General features: G+C 45.2%; 1 protein-coding gene across 1 annotated transcript in view; it reads left to right on the forward strand.

Moving 5' to 3' along the window:
- The window catches only part of UBE2D2 (ubiquitin conjugating enzyme E2 D2), an 80,642-nt gene extending 69,766 nt beyond the window's left edge, over window positions 1-10,876 (forward strand). The window contains exons 3-7 of the mRNA XM_019662258.1: window positions 387-418; window positions 498-575; window positions 662-767; window positions 7,511-7,604; window positions 9,214-10,876. Coding sequence (XP_019517803.1) covers window positions 387-418; window positions 498-575; window positions 662-767; window positions 7,511-7,604; window positions 9,214-9,259 — 356 coding nt within the window. The 3' untranslated portion in view covers window positions 9,260-10,876. The remainder of the gene's footprint in view (window positions 1-386; window positions 419-497; window positions 576-661; window positions 768-7,510; window positions 7,605-9,213) is intronic.
- The last annotated feature ends 10,230 nt before the right edge of the window (window positions 10,877-21,106 follow it).

Raw genomic sequence — 21,106 nt, forward strand, 5'->3', positions numbered from 1 at the left:
TGAAGAACAAAACGACAGCAACTTGTCTGTTCCCCTTCCCCCAATTCCCCAGCACTGTTCCCATCCCCCCAATTCCCCAATAAAAAAAATCTTAAAAAAAAAAAAAAAAAGTCGAACTTTGGGCCTTGTCAAGAATTTTGTCTCTCTGACATGAATTTTCAGGCTTTAGCTCAAATACTTTTTCATTAATCACCCTATCAGTTTGCTTGACCATGCTCATCATTTTTCTCCCTTCAGACTCAAACTCGATTTATATTCCTCATCCTGCCCAGGACTCATCATATTGCTTGTAAATGAAATGGGATTAGATGGGGAATGTTCTGTTGTTGTGATGTGGGTACAGTGTGGATATCGCTTCATAGTGATTTTTTGTTGTTCTTTTTCAGTGTTCCATTGGCAAGCTACAATAATGGGGCCAGTAAGTATTCAGATTAATTTCAGAATAAATAGTTTATGTAATTCACTCACTTTAATCCCGCTTTTCTTGTTATCTACAGAATGACAGTCCCTATCAGGGTGGAGTATTTTTCTTGACAATTCATTTTCCAACAGATTACCCCTTCAAACCACCTAAGGTAATTGGAATATGGCAACTATTTTTTATGTGTTTTCTATGATACTAATAAACCAGCTTACAAAGTTCTTTTTATTTTTTCTGTAGGTTGCATTTACAACAAGAATTTATCATCCAAATATTAACAGTAATGGCAGCATTTGTCTTGATATTCTACGGTCACAGTGGTCTCCAGCACTAACTATTTCAAAAGGTAAGAATGGGTATTCGATATCAAGGTAAAACAACTGTGTTTTTAAGGTTATTTTTTTTTAAATTACTCATATTCCTTTTAAGAAGAGGTAGCAATGCTTCTTATTCTAATTAGATCTTGAGACCACTGCAGAGAGTTGGATTTTCAAGCATAGGTATTTCTTGGTATTATGACTACTCTGTCTATTTTGCTATTCAAGCATTGGGTTGGAAAACCTTGAAGAACAAAGTTTAGGTGGATTCATATTCAGACTCTTTAAGGTTTCACCAGCACTTGTCTTTAGCTTTCTATCAGGAATAGATTTCACCCTCTAAGATGATCAGTTTAATATGTTTTTATTTAAGTATATTAACAAATTTTGGCATGAAGTCTTGTGTGTGTATGTGTGTACATGCGTGTGTGTAAATGTGTAGACAAAATGAGTTACTAGTTTTGTGATGAGAGATCTAGTAGTTCTAAGTAAGACCTAATTGCATGAGTAAGTGGGCATTTTTTAATATCAGTGAACTGAGTGGATAGTTAATAAACGTCTTATGTATTCATTTGAAATTGTACAAACCCTCAATATCATACTTAAATGAAATCACAAGCGAATTAAAGTTGTTAAAATACAAATACATGGGGTAGGCTGCAAATAAGATAATGGGCAAATATGTTTAAAATACGAAGAACAGCCGGCCGAGTGGCTCAGTTGGTTAAGAGCTCGCTCAAGGGTTTGAGCTCTGAGCAACAGCGGTTCGAGTCCGGCCCAAGCTGAGCTGCTGCTGAGCTGCCAACAGGTGGCAGGATGGCTCAGCTAAAAAAAATAAATAAAATATGAAGAACATATGTAAATCAGTAAGAGAAAAAAAAATCTAGATCCCAACAGATGAGTGACAGAAAGGAACAAAATAAAGAAATGAAAATTAAAGTATGTTCTTATTTTTCACCTTTTTAATTAAGAAATATCTTTTAAAAAGAACTAAATGCTGGTGAGATACATTGAAATGAGTATTTATAATATTACAGAAGCATAGATTTGTATAACCCAGAATGTATTAAGAGATGAGAATAATTCATACTCTTTGACCGAGTAATTCTAGTTTCATTTATTTGAATTAAGAAAGCAACCCCAGGGCTGGCCGAGTGGTGCATTGGTTAGGAGTTGGCTTGGGACACCAGCTCTGAGCAGCAGGGCCCCAGTTGGGATCCCACATGAGGGCCAGTGATGCTGCGCCCTCTACAGCTAAGATGGTGAACACCGGCTCGACTTGGAGCTGGGCTGCCGTGGGTCGCCAGCGACGGCGTAGGCTGCAGTGGAGCTGGCCGGCTGCTGGCGTGCGCTTTTGTGAGCTGCCATGAGCGGCCGTCCAATGGCTGACGAGCGACTGCCTCACCCAGGAAGAGCTCAATGATGATACCAACATGGGCCAGTGGGGCGACATCCTCCGCAGCTAGACTGAAGAACAGAAAGACAGCAACTTGTCTCTTCCTCTTCCCTGATTCCCCGTCACTGTTTCCCTCCTTTAATTTCCCAATTAAATCTTTAAAAAAAAAAAGAAAAGAAAAAAAAGAAAGCAAACCCAGGCAATTGCTCTCCTTCTGGGCCTGTCCACTACCACATTTTGGAAGTATATTCTCTCTTTTGATAAACCTACTGCTTACTATAAAAAAAAAGAAAACAGGGCCAGCCAAGTGGCACGTTGGTTAGGAGTTGGCTTGGGACGTCAGCTCTGAGCAGCAGGGCCCCAGTTCGGACCCCACATGAGGGCCAGTGATGCTGCACCCTCTACAGCTAAGATGGTGAACAACAGCTCAACCTGGAGCCGGGCTGCTGTGAGTCGCTGGCAACAGCATAGGCTGCTGTGGGGCTGGCCCGTAGCTGGCATGAGCTTTCGTGAGCCGCTGTGAGCAGCCATCCAATGGCCGGCGAGTGACTACCTCACCCTGGAGGAGTGCAATGATAATACCAACATGGGCCAGTGAAGTGACGTCCTCCACAACTAGACTAAAGAACAGAAGGACAACAGCTTGTCTGTTCCCCTTCCCCGATTCCCCAACACTATTCCCCTCCCCCAATTCCCCAATAAAATCTTTAAAAACAAAAAAAAAGAAAAAGAAAACTGAGCCAACCAAGTGGCTCAGTTGGTTAAGAGTTAGCTTAAGAGCATGAGCTCTAGGCAACAGGGCTGCCGGTTCGCTTTCCACATGGGCCAGTGAGCTGCTCCCGAGCTGAGCTGTCACTGAGCTACCAACAGGTGGCAGGATGGCTCAGCTGGTGTAACAACAAGACTGTCCGTTCGATGGTGGACTACATCCACCCGCAACTAAGACTGAACTCAGCACCTTGAGCTGAGCTGCCACCTGGATGGCTCAGTGGATAGAGCATGTGCTCTTAACAACAAGGCTGCCAGTTTGACTCCCACATGGGATGGTGGCTACGCCCACCCGCAACTAAGATTGAACACAGCACCTTGAGCTTAGAGGCCACAGGCTGCCGAAGGGCAGCCAGATGGCGACTGGCACCCTCCACAACTCAGATTGAAGAACAAAAACTTGGCTGGTCCCCCTCCCCAATTCCTCAACACTGTTTCCCTCCCCCAATTCCCCAATTTTTTTAAAAAAAGAAAACAACCCAAATGCTAAAAAGAAAATTGTGAGGAAGTACATTGTGACAGTGTTATTTATTTCTGAAAAATAAAAATTACTTACAGGCCCAACTGTAGAGGAAGAAATAAATTAGTTCTAGCATATACATTTCAAAGTAGTGATCCTTACAAATACTATGAAAAATGGAAAAATACTGTGTTTGAAAAAAGTAGAAAAGAAATTTGTATACACTATAACTTGAATTATATATTGGGTTGTCGGAAAAGTCATGATGCATTTTTGCAATGAAAAACAGAAAAACTACATCATGACTTTTTCGACAACCCAATAGAAAAGCATGTTAAATATCTAGAAAGACAATTTGGGTATTTGGTTGGTGAAATTTGGTGTATGAAAACATTTTTCTAATATTTTATCATTTCTATTTTTTTTTTAAGGTTTTATTGGGGAATTGGGGGTGGGGAACAACGTTGGGGAATCAGGGAAGGGAAACTGCTGGCTACACATGGTAGCTTATGGCAGCCCACTGCAGCAGGGGACTGCAGCCTACGTCGTCACCGGCGACCTACGGCAACCCAGCCCCAGGTCGAGCCGCCATTCACCATCCCAGCTGCAGAAGGCAGCGTCACCGGCCCTCATATGTGGGATCCAAACAGGGGCTGTCCTTTTGTTCTTCAGTCTAGTTGTGGAGGACGCCGCTTCACTGGCCCATGTTGGTATTATCATTGCGCTCTTCCCAGGTGAGGCATTCACTCGCCAGCCATTGGAAGGCCGCTCACACTGGCTGCCGGCCATTCAGCAGCCCAGCTTCAGGTTGAGCTGTTGTTCACCATCTTAGCTGTAGAGGGCGCAGCGCTCTACACTGGCCCTCATGTGAGATCCGAACCGGAGCCCTGCTGCTCAGAGCTGGCGTCCCAAGCCAACTCCTAACCAGCGCGCCACTCGACCGGCCCTATTTTATCATTTCTTTTTTTTTTTAAGATTTTATTGGGGAATCGGGGGAAGGGGAACATACAAGTTGCTGTTGTTTTGTTCTTCAGTCTAGTTGTGGAGGATGTTGCTTCACTGGCCCAAGCTGGCACCATCATTGAGCTCCTCCCGGGCGAGGCAGATCAGTCGCCTGCCTCTGGACAACCGCTCACGGCGGCTGCTGGCCACTCACGCTGGCTGCCAGCTACACGCGGTAGCTTATGGCAGCCCACTGCAGCAGGGGACTGCAGCCTACACCGTCGCTGGCGACCCACGGCAACCCAGCCCCAGGTCGAGCCGCCATTCACCATCCCAGCTGCAGAAGGCAGCGTCACCAGCCCTCATATGTGGGATCCAAACAGGGGCCCTCTGGCATCCCAAGCCAGTTCTCAACCAATGCGCCACTGGGCCAGCCCTATCATTTCTTTAATGCACACATTTAGACAGGAGGCAACATAGTTTCATGTTCCAACTGCCTGTATTTAGGTATTACCTTTACCTCTTACTGAATGAGGCTTAACACAAATTAGCTTCTGTTCCTCTGTTTTTCAACTGTAAAATAGGGATGATAACTATTTCATTGTGGTCATGAATATGAAAAAAGCAAAAATGCACAATTAACCGGTTCCTTGTAGGCACTCAAATAACTTGGGTAAAGTCACTGTTGGAAAAAGTATTATATATTTGTCATGTTGTAACTTTAATGTTATAACTATAATAAGACATATATTCTGATAAATTAATTTTTTTAAGGAAACAAAAATTTGGGGGCATTAAATTAAAATTTCTGGGGTCCTAGGCAAAAATAGAAACAAAAAAACAGGACCACATTTAAAATTGTGATTGAAATAGTTTTCCAGATAAGTGGCCCTTTATTTTTTGTAGGCCCCCCTTGCCATTCATGGGCTACTTATGAAAGTGTTCATATAGTTGTTCTTGTGATTTCCTGGCCTGTTTGCTCTTCCTTCACCAAGTAGCAGTAGAGAAATAAATCTAGTAATTGGACTAAGAGAGGTGGAAGAGTGTGTGTCTGTGTGTTGGGGAATGGGGAGATATAGATAGCTGAAATTACCACAGACAGGTTTTTATTTCCTCTTCTGTGCCTAGTGTTGATTTTCAGTTATTCTAAATCATAAGGGTTGCTCGTTTATTTGACTTATGTTTTCTCTATGTGGATAGCTATCTTTTAAAATAATTGCAGTGCCATTTTGTTGAATTTGATTATATCAGTGTACCTAGGTTTAATGTTTTAATGATTCCCTTTAGTAATTTGAATATATATGGTCAAGCAGTTCTGTGAAAGGCCTGAAATCCTATGTGAGATATTAATTATCCCTTAAACATAGTCTGTTTTCAATGGCAATAATTTTGACTTGAAATTCCCTCTACTTTGAGTATATATATTCACCAACCTAAATATACAGAAAACCTAAAGAAGCAAATAAGCATGCCATAAAGCCCCTTGATTATATGTTTTTAGAATTCGAAGTGATTGAGGGTTATGGCACTAATGAATATGAGTATATACTGATGAAGAATATATATACATAAATCAAAATTTAGTCACTTCAGTGACGAGTCTATGCAGGTTGTAGGAATAGGAGTTACTCTCTTTACAGCGAAAGAAGTTGTAGTACATTATAAGCCAAAATCAGTTTTCTACAAATTAAAGGAACTAAGTAGTGTATTAAGAATCCTTTCACCAGGTCCAAATAACCACCACGCTGGCTTCCTTTCCTGGAAAGAAAGTAAGACAAGTTTTTTCTTTAAAATTTATCTTTTAAAAGTAGCCTTAATGAAATAATTAGAATTGTATATAAAGGAAATTTGTTACTAATACTAATTTGGTAGTATGTCTAATTTTAGGTGAAGAGTCAGTTGTACTCTTGCCAGTGTGATAGGCTGGACAAGTTTCTTCTTTCTATAGTCAGCAATTTCATGAACATTCAACAATCTATAACTCCCTGTTGTCATTTCCAGGAAATACATGAAAGCTTTCCTAATTGCTGTTAGAATGTTCTGTGCTTGAAGAGGGCATCAGGTGATACACCTGACAATGGGAAGAGAAGATGTTTTGGGAATGCCATCTGCCAGAATTGTGGGCAACAGGAATGAAGAGTCAGAAAACATCTTTCCTGATATTTTTAATTTTCCATATACTCTTAAGGCAAGGAAATAGCTTCTTTGTTAACAAACCAAATGATAAAGGGCATGTAAACTTTTTCTTCACCTCTCAAAAGCCCTTGATCTCTTTAAAATAGATTTGATAGGAAAATGAGTAAATCCTTTTTCTGCTAGATTTGATGTTTTGGGAGTAAAGTGGGATCAGAATCATTGTCTCTTGCTACACAGAACATTAGAGCTGAGTTCTGTTAGCATCAGAATAGAAGGATTGGAATTTATTTCAGTATGTCAGAGGCCACTGGATTTATTGTAATCAGTGGCCCTGGCTTCCTCTTTACAGTCAATAAGGAATGCATAAATTAACAAGAAATTTAACAGAGAAAAATTGTACTATTGAGATTTGTCTGCTGTATTCCAGGTTACCATTAAGAAAATGGCTTAGATGAGATTCTAAATCATCACTAAAAAGAATTTGAGACCTCAGTAGAAGTATGTTGTAGCCTCTGTAATAAGTGTGACCAGCCCCATTTGGGGGCAATTACCAGCCTTTATGTTCTTAGACTAAATTGTTTTCAACTGAAAATGAGACAAATCCATTGCCCCTGAATGTAGTACCTGCCATTGAGAAAGCAGTGATTGTTGGATTTCATGGTTGTCATTTCTGACTAAGAACATTCAGTCGTGTGGTTATCTTTGGAATTTTGAAAGCCATTTATCCCTGAACATGGGCTTCTAAAAACTGAACTTTATGAGCTATAAAAAGTGTTATTGGTTTGGGATTTGGAAGACCTGGATTCTAATGCCACTCTAATTACTCACTAACCAGGGACATTGGGCAAGTCACTATACCAGCCTGGGCGAACTTCCTTAGAGGTTTAAGCATAGAGAAATCTTAGAATCTTTGTTGATTACTGTTAGTATAAAGTTAGGTAGGGCTTAAAAAGCTTCTAGGCACTACAACATAAATAGATTCTTAGAATATTCTTATGTGTTGGCATCTCATGTTTCTTTGAATCCTTTGCTTTTATCCTCTACTAATTTATATGTTTTTTTCATTCTAGTTCTCTTGTCCATCTGTTCTCTGTTGTGTGATCCCAATCCAGATGATCCTTTAGTGCCTGAGATTGCTCGGATCTACAAAACAGATAGAGAAAAGTAAGTATGGCCTCCAGACAGAAAAGTATCTGTAGTGGGATGTGGAGATGTTTGTCTCAAATCTTTCTTAACTAAGGGGCAGGTGTGGGTCAGATACTTACATATGTCACCTAGGGACAGGAAAGAGGAGTATTTGCATCAAGTATCACTATAAGTAGATGATACTGATATTATCTCTAATTATGTCATGTGACTCCTGTCTAGAAAAACTTCTCTACAGTATATTTTTCGACAGCTTTATGTCTTCTTGGCTTTTGACTTATAAAGCATTTTGCATCAAGAACCCATTTGTTTTAGTTGGTGTTTAAAAATTAATGGGAATAGGAAATTGTTTTCCTACCATTTGGCATAATCTAAAAATGAAAGGGAATAAATGCTACAGGACACAAAAGCCCTAAATTTCCTTCAAAAACAAAACTTGATGTAGAATTTACATATTTTAGAATTGTACTATGAATTATTAAGAATGGTCAGGATATCAAAAGAGATAGCAAGTAAAAGTGTTCTAATCTTTTTATTCTGTATATTATTCAGCAAGAGAGGAGGAAATAGATGGGAAAGAATGGATACGTTTCTAAAGTTAACATATATAAAGGATTAAAGAATTTGAATTCTATTGGATGAGAGATGCATATAGATAAAATATTTTTAAATGGAGCTACACTGGGAATGGGGGATTATAACAGTCATTGGGTTCTTTAGTTTTGTCTGTGTTTAGGTCTGAATAGTATCTGTAGTCATGTATTTCTGGCTGCATTCAGGATAAAATTAGATCATTCTTTTTGTATTTGTGAATTTATTCAAATCATTTCTTTTTGATTGAGAACTATTTTGTCCAGCATCTAGAATTGTGGGCATGAATGCCTACCAAAAGGCATTTCCAAAGCCATTTTGGTGGTGTAATTGTCAGCAGAGCTTTCCTGCATCCTTTTTTTAATCAAAGAATTGTAGAACTTTTTGCCCTGCTAATTTTACTATCAGAATGTTCTTCTGGAGCAATAAACTTGTTCATTTTAGCAACCAAATTGTTAAATTAAGTTCTGATAGAACTAGTTATTTTATTGAGACAGAGGAAAGTATTATATCAATTTAATCACTGTTATTATATGATTTCAAGAACCATATGGGCTGGCCGGGTGGCTCAGTTGGTTAAGAGCTCGCTCAAGAGTTTGAGCTCTGAGCAACAGTGGTTCGATGCCCATCCCGAGCTGAGCAGCTCAGGTGGCAGGATGGCTCAGCTAAAAAAAAAAAAAAAAAAAGAACCATATAATGTAGAAGTATATAGTTTGAAGAACTCCAAATAAATGAACAAACGTTGAAGATCTTTCTTAGAAATAGGTCAATCAAGTATAGAATAGGGATATGCTAGCAAATGCTAAAATTTAATCAGGATCCTCTATTAGTAGCATTTACAGAATACTGTTTCACATTTTAATAGCTTTTTACCCCTGTCACTGAATAAATGATTATTAAAAATTTGGAATAAAAAGATGGCTTCTCTTGAATGTCCTGTACATTTTTCCCTCAAGTTACTAGATGGGATAATGAATGAAATCTTGTCTTCTGACTCCTCACCTATGTTAAGCTAAGCTTCTCTTTGTGTGTACAGGTACAACAGAATAGCTCGGGAATGGACTCAGAAGTATGCGATGTAATTAAAGAAATTATTGGATAACCTCTACAAATAAAGATAGGGGAACTCTGAAAGAGAAAGTCCTTTTGATTTCCATTTGACTGCTTTCTATGAGCCCACGCCTCATCTTCCCCTGTGCACATGTTTACCTGATACAGCAGTGCTGCGTGTTGTACATACTTGGAACAACAAACTAGAAATACTGTACTTCTGTACCAACATTGCCTCCTAGCAGAGAAGTGTGTGTGTGACAAGCCAGTTCTCCAGGCGTAACCTAGGTGTGAGACTAAAAGCTTTCCTTTTTGACTTAAATTTGAATAACGGCAAGGTGAGGGGTGGTGGGTATGGTATGTGCTTGGATGGGGAAGAAAAGCTCCACTGACCTGTAGGAGATTGTTTTTAAGTGGAATCCTTTTAAACTCAAAGCAGATAGGAAAAGCAAGGCGAAGAACACGAAGCTGTTTCTGTATTCATTTTATTCCGAAGGACCTACGTCTTAGGTGAAAGTTTTGACCAACCAGATTAAACTCTACCCACATCCTGTATTTTAAGGTCTAAGTTTAACTGGTCAACATTTAAATGGATTGGAGCTATTAGTACATAAAGTGTGATGGGTTTTGTTCCCAACTCTTACATCTCCCCACCCTTCAACCCTCGTCCTTTCAGCCCCTTTCTCTCTTCCATATTCTTTGGTTTGTATGTGGTTTCTCAGTTAATACATAGCTAATAGCTCTTATTTTTCTTATGTTTTTAACTGCTTAGATCTATCTGGATGTAAGGGTGAAAATTCATTTGATGGAAATACTTGTGTATATTTAAAGACCCAGTTGCTCCTCTGGAGCTTGTACGTTCAAGAATGATTAATCTGTGTAATAAACTGATTACTACAGTCATTACATATAATTTTGTGTGAATAGGCTTTTTTGATTTTAAGAACTTTATCTAGCTGAGATTAGTGGTGGATTTTCCCCCACCCCTGAAATGTTTTCATTTATACTGGGTGCACTTCAAAATCATGAAACAATTCCAGTTTACATAGTAAAAAGATATCTTGAAAGTAATTTTATTGACTAAGGGGCATAAGCTTAAATGCTTTTCCATGAAACTTATATGTGCAGTATTCCAGGAAAATGACTGTTAAACTAAATAAGAAATTTGCTTTATTAATGAAACTAAGCTTCATTTCACCAAAACCTTGTGACATTCTCTTGGTACATAGGACATAAAATAAAGGCATTGCTATTTGGTAAGTTAAGCTTCTGTGATTGTAAAAGCAACATTGACCAAACCTGGGAAACATGAGCACAATCTTGTATTGGGGAGTCTACATAATTACTTTGCACTAACATTGCAGGATGTTCATCCAATTTTCAATTGTACTGTATGTGGCTTTTTGAAGTCTTCCCTTGACTCTAGTAAAATGTAGTTTGAAACTTGTAAACAACTGTGTTTGCCAGAAACATCCTTCGTGTGAACTAGGCAAGTTACCTTTTTTTCCCTCCTTCTCTTAATCCAGTTGTAAACCAGGCTAGTCTGAAGGCCATGGCTGATGCTCACTAGCCATCAGGTTCTTTCAAATGCATCTTTACACTCTTGCACAAAAACTGAGGAATAAATGTCCACTGCTTTTGGTTTTAAACTTGTTCAACTTGTCTTATCTCTCAGTGTCACTACTCCATCGAGAACTAAAGTGTGATACAACCTGAAACCTCTTAAAGTGCTACATTTGAGCTCCTAGCTACTTATTAGCATTTCTAGTATTCTTGACTTTGCAAAGAAGGTTTGACTGTTAACAATTGTGGGGAAAGGAGTTAGAACTGAGCTCTAACCTAAAATTACCCTGTATTCTCAATATCATGGGCAGGTGGGAATTCATCAATTTTTGTCTTGCTATTAACCACAATGTTAGCTATGGGTTAGTTGCACAGACCCTGAAAGCCCATTCTTTGTCATCTTAGAGAGCAGCCAGCTCATTCCCATTTATTAGATCATAATGTAAATATTTTCACAAAAGTGCTCTTAAGTATTTTTAAGTGCTAAATAAAAGCCATCATCCTGGTGTGCAGGTGCCGAATGAAAGGTTTACATGGTCACAAATAATATTAGGCCCTTGAGTGCAGTTTGGTCTTGCTCATTTCAGTATGGAGCATATTTATTTGGTTCAGTATGTATACACATGCCTTGACCAGAATGAAGGTTCGGTGAGGGAGGCCACCTTCCCCATTCACACAAAAAGTGTGTCAGGATGGTTCTCACCTGGTCTCACATTGCTTTTTACAGGAGTGTCTTGGCTTTATCACATGTGAAAGCCTGTTTGCAGTAATCCTGATTAGTGGTTACAAGGGAAAGTCAAAGGTATGGGTTCCCTTTGTTTTGCTTTGCTTCTTAATAACATGGAGTGCTTGGTCAGGTTAGAGTTGGTACCGTTTCTTTAGGTGAAACTACATCATTCCAGATACTTGCATGCTGTTATTGGCCAATGGTCAAAGGTACATTGTCCTGCTTGTTTCTACACTTTGGGTAGTACAAAGACTTGGAAGGAGGGCTGTTGCGGTAAGGAGTGGCAGGAAGGTCTGTAGAAAGTAGGGTATGCCCTGATCTAGCAATAGAGGCATACTTTTTCCACTTCCAACTGCTCCAGTCTTCCACTTTTGGAGTCATCTTTGCCTCAGCAAAGATGAGCCCTAGGTAGATTGTCAAGAGAAATGAGTTATTTCTAAATTACAATTAGAATGCCTATAAACGGTCCCTTGCCTGCAATTAAGGTGAAACTGGGTTTTGTCTCAGTCTGCTATACGGTACCCCTTGACACCCAGTGGCTAGGTGGTGTTGTTTTTTTTAGCTGAGCCATCCTGCCACCTGTTGGTAGCTCAGCTTTGGGCCGGGAATCGAACCGCTGTTGCTCAGAGCTCAAACTCTTGAGCGAGCTCTTAACCAACAGAGCCATTAGGCCGGTCCTTCAGTGGCTAGGTTTTAATAGGAGAACATTCTTCAGTTCCTGGGTCTTCCAAATTATGAACATATCTTTTCTTCCTTCCTACTCAGGAATAAGTGTCTTTATTATCCCTGCAGAAAATTATCACTAGTGTTAAGGACCCATTACCTTCTTTTGATTCCCTTTGTGAAACACTCTATTTCAAGTGATGGGTTATTTGGGTGGGTGTGATATTATACAAGAGAAAACAGATTTTTAATATGAAAATATCAAATATACATTCATACACATCCAAGGAGAGAAAACAGACTTCCTTGGGGACACTTCTGGAGCCTGTTCCCTATTTAATTTTTCCTTGTGTATTCACTTAGATGAAAAGTGTCTCTGAGTTCTCTACCCCACAAAAGCTTTTCTTAAAAGCCTTTTCCTAACCTTGCTTAGCTCCCACTCATGTAAGTGGTTGGTATTCAGGCTTTTCTGAGTATTTCCAGGCCAGTTCCAGGGATGGGCTTAGAAACATGAAAACTGGCCATGGGATCACTTTGTCAGGGTAAACATTCATAATATTTGTTCCCCCATTGTTGCCATATTTTATCTTAATATAAGTGGGAAAGCTCAAAGGTTGGGACTGACGGCTAAAGCCTTTAAGGCCTTGGGCCTCAGTGGCTGAATGTGTAACACAATCACCAACCACCTTTGCCCTTTCTAATTGACTGCTCCTGGTCTGGTTGAGGCAGAGGCAAACATTTCTGTGACAAGTGATCACTTTTCATCTTTGAATTATTTGTGGAGCTGTACCTGAACGGAGGCAAAGTGTAACCTGCCTCTTAGCAGATGTAGAGCTATATAAATATCTTAGCACCAAGACCACAGCTTAATATTTCAATTGAGGGGGGTTTTTCTTTTTAACTTCCTGCATAAGTTGTTACTGGTAGAACGGCCTTTTCCAGGGCTGGGGCTCTTGGTTGCCCTACAGTGGACTCTGAAACCAAATGGTTGATCATGTTTGAAAAGGCCAAGAAGCCACTCATTGCCTGGGTCAGCCCTTCGGTGATTGCTGTCCAGGGAAGAGCAGTGTCAGCCTTGGTAAATGTGCTCCTTTTCAGATTTCTAAGCATATGAGGTATGATAGCCACCATTTTCCCAGGCACCTCTCTGCTTCCCCTGAGCCACTTGTTCTATTTGAATATCTTCCTAAGTACTGAAAATTTTTGACTCTTAGAGGGTACACCCCTGCCCTAAATTGTAGAGCCCCTAGAGAACGAGTGTGAGCAGGGAGGGTTTAATTTTGCTGACCTCAGGACCAACCACTCCCTAAATTGCCAGCTTTCTCAGCTTTGAGGTTTTCCATAGGAAATTAGGGAAGCTTTGGAAGCCCTGAAGTCCCTTGGTACCCCCTGACTTGGAGGTTTCTAGAAACAGCTCACAAATACAACCCGACATTTGGACTCCAGAGCCAGCACCACCTCGGTAAGAGAGACAATGCTTGAGATAATTGGCAAAAGGTAGGCTACCTACCTGATAGCAGGGGTGTTAGGAACTTCCCCCAGGTAATTAAGGGGCATATTGGTTAGGTCTTTGGGGACAGTTTCCTCTACCTCCAGTCAACATCTTTGCCAACTTTGAAAGGTGTGGGTGCTTGCAGGGTGTGGCACTAAGAGTTGAGGGGAGCTAACCTTGTTTCAGAGGACACCCAGAACTTTAGTTACCTGCTGCAATGTGATGGAATGAGGAGAACCAAAGCTTTCTCAGACCTGGCAGAGAAATTGAGCTTTTTGGAAGGATGGCTCCAGGTCATCTCAGCCTGGCCCTCCTTTGGAGGAGACAAAGAAAAGGCATAAGGGGTGAGGAAAGGTTCTGGTGCATTGTGACAGGTTATGGGGCAGATACTATTTGAGCGTGAGCTTAACCTCCAAGCTGGATGGAAAGGGCACTTTTGAAGCTTCAGATATAAATTTTGGGGAGGGGGGCGGAATTCCTTTGTTATTCTCCTCTGACACACTGTGTCCCTGGGTCTATCCTTGCTTATCCTGCCCCTTGACACCCTCTGACTTTAGGTGACAGATGTGTTTAAGGTTCTGTGCCCACGGATGGAGGAGGTGACTTGAAGTGCGTTTGCTTGGGTAGGGAGTGAGCTGGTGTCTGAGTGAATGTTAGTGCCTCAGTGGCCAGCAGAGGGCAGCGGCGACCCACAACTAAAAACAGATGAGTGGTCAGATGCTTGGATAAAACCTGAGAGGGGCTTTTGTTGGGGTGGGGAGGCTTGTTTGGGCTTGGCTTTGTTCAGTTTATCCAGAACTGAAAGGGCCAGTGCCTAGCTCAGTTAGGCTCCATCATAGCTTTAATCATAGTTAGAGAACAGGTTAGTATTCTAGCCCAAGGCCTGCCAGAAGTGTCAAGCCGCCAGTCCCCTTTCCCCTCCCCACTGGTATAGTAGCCATACCCCTGTGTTGTGGACAGGTTAGTAGGGTCCAGGCCAGGGCCTTTGCCCGCTTGGCTGCAGGTTGTACGGGGGCAGAGGCTTGTCCGCTGCTTCATGTGAACAGAGGATCTCATATTTCTGGCAGCTCTCTGCCTGATGCCCACTGTTGCCTTGCCCCAGAGGCTGGCAGTCCCTGTGACCCCAGCCAACTAGCCCAATCTCATTTGCCCAGGATAAGGCTTTTCATACCCTAAGGGATGGAGGCCTGGGGACAAGGAACAGAGCTGGGTGCTGGTGATAGGGCCTGGGAAGTGTTCTTCCCTTGTCATTTTCAATCTATCTTGTGTTTGGGGGTCCCAGGCTCCAGTCTTCTGGCCCAACAGCTGTGAAACTCCAGGGCCACTACCCAGAAGCCAGCTGCCTCTTGGGGAATTCTTTGAAATTCCAGACATGGCCATCTGGGTATGTAAATAGCTCCAGGTTTGTTAATTTCACCAAGTGGCTTGTACCCCAAGCAGAGCTGTGAGAATTAACCCCCACTACGCCCTAATGGGGAAAGCTGCCTAGGGGTATTGGTGCTGGATCCCAGGTTTTCACCTTCCGAGAGACTCTTAAGAGGGGAGGGAGAGACAGGAGTCCTGGGGGCTCCCCAGGTCCTGCACCAGTTCCTAACTTGATAAGGGATTTTGCATCCAAAGGGTGAGTTGGGAGACCTCTGAGAGCCCTGTCTGGAGCTTGAAGCTCTGGGCCTAGGAAAGCCCCTGGAATAAAGAGTGAGGGCTCCCTGCAAGGAAGAGCGATCATTTCACCATGCCAGACCCAGGCAACAGCTAGGCTTAGGCAACCCAAAGTAGGGCCAGCGGCCTGGTCCCCAGAATGTCTTGGTCCCAGGCCTCCCTCTTGGGCTGGTTATCTGACTGCAGCAGGAGGAATGTGTGCTCTGGGGAGAGGGGCTGTCAGGGTCATTGCGGAAACCTGGGAATGTGGACGCCCTGCCTGCCCCTGTCCCTGTTGGAGGGAGGGAGCCATGGAGAATGTGGCTGACAGGCCTCAGGCGTGGGAGAGTGTAGGCCTGCCTGTGTGTGTGTGCAGGAGGGGGCTGCCCATGTGTGCAGGAACTTGTGAGAGTGAGAATTGTGAGCATGAACATTCCTTAGTGTTTATGCATGTGGGTGTGAGCCTAAGCTGTGTAGCCTTTGAGGAATGGGAATCAAATCTGGATTTTAATCACAGGCCCATGACTTTTCAGTTGTATATTCTTGGGCAACTAATTTCTTTTTCCTTTGCTTGGTTTTCTCACCTAGAAAATGGGCACCTGGCTTCCCGCCTAGCCCATAGGTAATGCTTGGTGGGAAATAGCCTTATCAAAGTGTTGTGTCTGTGGGTGGTATGGGTTCAGGGAGGCAGGCGTGAACCATGAGACTTATTTCCTGGGTTCCTGTACAAGCCAGAGATTTTCCCCTCTGAGTAGGACCGGTTCCTGGGACACCCAGGCACTTGGAGCAGGCTGTCAGGGCCCTTTCAGGACCCTCCCTGCTCACATACCTACTTGGCAAGGCCTGCAAGAGTATACTCAAAATGGGTAGGCATTTGGATGAATATGCCTGGCAGGCCTGTATGTCCTTGCCCAGGGTCTGTCTGTCCCTCTGCTTCTCTTGGGGGACAAAAGCGGAGTCCAGCTACCCCTTCTGGTGAATAAAAGCCTAGAGCACAGTGGTAGGAAGAGTTTCTCCAGCAACAAGGTAGGGGAGTATGTGGAGGGAGGCCAGACCTCGCCCGTCTGTTTCCCAGACCCACCTGAAGGTGGAGGGTAAGGGATGATCCATAAGTAATTGTAGTGCTGCCCACAACCTAGGATCCTTGCTTCCCCTATCCTAGGTCACAGGCCACCTGGTGGTCCTACAACCCTCGCCCTAGTTAAAGAGTGCTTGGTGGGGTGGGGGTGAGGAGAGTCTTGGATCAGCAGGCAGGATTTGGCATCTAGACCCAGAGAGGTTGGGGAATTAGCCAAGGTCACACAACCAGGCAAAACTAGGCGATGTTGGAAATCTTTCTAGGTGGAACCTTTAGGGGGAGCTCCCTGGCTGCAAGGAATCCCTGGAAGCCACTGGGAGGGCTCAGGCCTTAATTGGAGGAAGTGAGGGCTACAGCCCAGCTGGCCTTACGCTGGAACCACAGGAGTGGCCTATAAGGGTGTGTTGCAGGAATGACGATCTGGCCCTGCTCCCATGCACATGTACCACTGGGAATGGGGGTGGGGGGAGATGGCTGAAATCAGAGGCCAGTCCTGTTTCCTGCTTTAGATTTGGACGAGGAAGGGCTTTTCTGAGGGCTCTGGAACTGATGCCTCAGTTTATGTATGGGGAAATGGTAAAATGGAGAGAGCGGCTGATTACAAATGGTCCTTAAGGAGTTTATGTGGGAAGTTCTGGGACCCTGTGTAACTGAGTGGATCACTGTTGGGTGGGAAGCGCTTTGTGGTCTACAATTTTGTAAGAGGCAAGATATGGGGCGAGTAGCTATGCACTTGGTGAGAGATTGGGGGTGTTTTCCCCACGTACCAGAGTGTATATGGCTGTTATGGCTGTGTACTTAGGGGAAGTGATAATGTTGTGGCCACTATGTGGGTACGGCAGTGTGAGTTGTGTTTGTGACACTTGAGTTGTGTTTCCCAGATATGTGTAATGGTAGATTATTATAATGATATATATTAATGGTAGTCATTATATTGATATAACTTACTAATATATGTTAATAATGACCCCAAGACCCTCTGTGTTTTGAGTACTTACCGCGTACCTGGCCCTGTGCTAAGTGCCTCACCTGCCGAGTTCATTAGTTCTATCAAAGCCCCGTGAGTCAATCCTGGTTTGCCTGTGCCACAGTGTTTGTTTATTGTGCCATGTTACATTCATGTTGGGGAATGTGAAACAGCTGTATCTGTGCCTTAGTTGCTGGGTTGCAACTTGTGGTAGTGTGTGGCCCCGTTGTATACTTGGGCTCTTTATCCCATTGTGTTGCCAATATGAGGCACCATTAGATTGTTGCATAGTGTGAGGCCCATTTGACAGTGTTCTCTGAGGGATGGTGGTCATGATGTATGTAATTTGGCTGTGCGACTTTTTTGCTTTGTTGTGACTTTATGCGACTTTGTTGTGCAGCCAGAGTATGTAACTCCCTACTGTTGTGTGGTTCAGACTAGCTAGTGGAATTTATGACTCATTTTGTGTCCTGGTGATATGGGTGTCTAGTGTAGGGTCATCAGTTGTGGTATGAGGCCCTGTTATGGGGTGAACTGGTTGTGTGATAGTGTGACCAACTGTATGGTTGTGTGACCCTATTGTGTGTATGCATGCGGACCATTTGTTTGACACCACCACCCCCACCCCCACCCCCGTTGTGTTGTGACTTGTGTAGAGACTGTTGTGATGTGGCGTAACTCCGTGTGGTGAGTGTGCCTCCTTTGTGGTAGAGGTGGCCCATAGTGGTATTTCCCTGGACGGATTGTATGTCCATGTGACCCCTCCGTGCTGCTGTTCCCCTTTGCTGGTCTGTGTGTTGTTTGACCTCAGCCCCCGCCGGCCCGCCGCCCCGCCGCCCCTCCTCCGCACCATCCGCCCGAGCCGCGCAGCGATCGATCGCCATTGATTGTCCCTGACGAGCTGCTCCACTTTCCAGCCAATGTCAGGAGGGGGGATCTCCGCCGCCCTGGCGGTGTCATTTCCACACACTCCCTGGGTTGCCGCCAGCGCAGGCGCTGCCAAGAGCCGGCCTGGATCGCCCAGAGCACGGACCGGAGCACCCACACCGCGCCAGGACGCCCCCGAAGTCTCGGCCTGACCCCACTTGCCCGGCCTGCGGCCCTGCTCCCAGGCCCCCCCTAACCTGGTGGGTGGATGTTGTCGCCACACCAGTTTGAGCTGGGCCCCGGAAGGGGGGTGCCTAGTCGGAGCGCCTGTGCGCTGGGTGGGGGTGCGGGCCGTTTCCGGCGGGTGGAGGCGCCGGCAAGCCAACTTAGCTGTGGCCCAAACAGATGCTAATGATTTTCCGGGAGGCGCCGGTTATCTCTGGCCTCAGCCAGCCAGGGTGCGGGCCTGGGCCCAGTACGGATACCTCCCCACCCTCCCCCTCCCCCTCCTAAGCCCCACCTAATCACCACCTGTGCCCAGTGGACAGTGGGGGGTCACAGGGTGCCCCAAGAACTCTGGCTGAGTGGGAATGTTTGCACGCAGTCCACCCAGGATGCTACTGCACGCATCCTTTTCTGAGCCCCTTCCCAAAGCCGCCATCACCCACGCTCATGCGAGCAGGGGAAACTGAGGCTCCGAAACTCAGCCCAAGGTCACCCGACCCAGCACCTGCTGGGCTGAGTGGGTCACCCTCTCTTAGAGCTACCCAGTCGAGACTCGCAGCTCCGCTGGTCCCCCAACTGTCCAGAGGCCAGAGCCAGTTTCCAGCCTCCCCGGTGGAAGTGCTGACGTGGCTCTGGGCAGCTGTCTGGGTCCAGGAAGCGGGGCAGATGTCACAGTGCCCAGGGGAGGAGGCGGCTCCGTGGGGAGGGCATGGGCAGGGCCTCTTGCCTGGCTAGACACGCCTCCTCCCCCTAGGCCTGGCTGTCTGTCGGGCTGGGGCACAGCCAGGCTGACCTGCCTCCAAATCTAACTCCAGCTCCTCTGTGTGGCTGCTGACAAGTGCTGCAACCTCTCTGGGCTTCCCTGTCAGGAGAGTAACAGCATCTGCTTTGGATGGGTGTGAACCTCAAATGAAAGCAGAGGTGTGCAAAGCCTCCACCCCAATTCAGTTCTGGGCACACTGTTCCTGCTCAATAAATGTCAGCTATTGTTGATTTTGCAAGTGGGAATTTGGTGTGTCCAGAGGCAAAACTGGGTCCTGAGGGTGCCAGCTGGATTCACAGGTCATTCCAGCCAGCCCTCCTGCCTTGATGCCCCTGGCCCTCTGCATTGCTCATGCCTGCCTATCTTTGTTCCTTTTCACTGAAGTGTCAGCCCCCCTCAGCTCTGCCTGCCTGCCAAGCTGCCCCCAACCCCCTCTCATCGGTGTGGTTCCCTCCTATCTGGCCACCACATTGGGTCCCTCGAGCAGCACAGCCCCCTGGGAACAGCAATCGATGGGGCGGAACAGCCTCCCTGACAGATGGACCCACGGAGGCTGGGCTGCTTCGGCAGAGCTCCCTAGGAAACCAGAGACAGGAGCAGAGCTACCATGGCTGCCTCCTAAATAGAAATGGGAGGTGGCAGGGAGATGAGGAGGAGGAGGCCAGAGCTTCCAACCAGCCACAGGCTGGGCCAGCCCTCTGGGAATGGGTCTGGAGGGGCAGGGCAGTCCCTATGCTTTTCCATAGGCTCAGAAGCCTCTTGTAGGGAGGGCTCTGTAGAGTTTGCCTGGTAGGTGGGATATGTCAGTCCCCCTCCATGGGCAAATGAAGAGTTTTTCCTGGTTCCCCCTCCCCCCGCATCATGGGCACTTTTTCTAACAAGCCTAGAGGCTGGTGGGTGGATAGGTGGCAGGCGCCTTACCACATTCCTCAGGCCACCAGGGCCTTTGAAGCCATAATGGCAGAAGGGCCCCCTGCCTGTGGGGTGGGAGATGAGCCTTGGCCCACGCGCTCCTCCTGCTCCTACCAGTCTCCCAGATTAGTCAGGGAAGCTCTTCCCAAGGTTTCTCAACCACAGCACTATTGACATTTGGGGCCATTTAATTCTTTGTCCTGTGCATTACAGAATGTTGAGCAGCATCCTTGGTCTCTACCCATTAGATGCTAGTAGCAGCAGTTTTAACAACCAAAAATGTCTCCAGACATTGCCCAATGTCCCCTAGGAGACAAAAATCAGCCCTAGCTGAGAACCACTGGTCTAACCTCAGGACCAGCTCCCTGCATTGGAAGGGGCTGCCAGGACCCCCAAGGGGATATCAAAGAGCCTCTGCAATAGTGAAGGGGAGGTTTCCAGAATGCCCTGTCCCGACTATCTCGGGCCCAGGAAGGTGGGAAACACCCTCACCCCCACTGCCAGGTTGGAGGGAACCATGTTTGCCTGAGATGGCAGGGTTATTGGTGTCACTGCTCAGCTGCGCCAGGCTTGGTGCCAACACCTCACTGCTGGACTACACAGCATGGGGGCGAGGGAGCGGGTGCAGTCATGGGGGGGTGCTCAGGCGGCCTTCTGTCCAGCCAGCTTGAGATGGGGGAGCCAGCATGGATGATCACCCTCCTCATGTCCCTTGGTGTCCTGGCAGTGTCAGCTGCCTCCCTCTGTGCGGGTGTTGGGCTGGGGGTGGGGCTGCCAGGCCACAGAGCCAGTGGGCACTACTGCCTGGAGTCGGAGAAGGATTGTGGACACAAGTCCAGCAGGCATAGCCAGCTGACAGCTGGGCCACCTGAGTGCCAAGCTGTCCCCTCCAGGAAGGGGAGGGAGAAAGGCACTGTGGGCTGGCTAAATGATGCCTGAGTTCCCCAACCCACAAGTCCTTGAACCAGACTCCCTCTGGAGTCA

Source organism: Hipposideros armiger, unplaced genomic scaffold (genome assembly GCF_001890085.2).
Source record: "Hipposideros armiger isolate ML-2016 unplaced genomic scaffold, ASM189008v1 scaffold_11, whole genome shotgun sequence".
Taxonomy (NCBI): domain Eukaryota; kingdom Metazoa; phylum Chordata; class Mammalia; order Chiroptera; family Hipposideridae; genus Hipposideros; species Hipposideros armiger.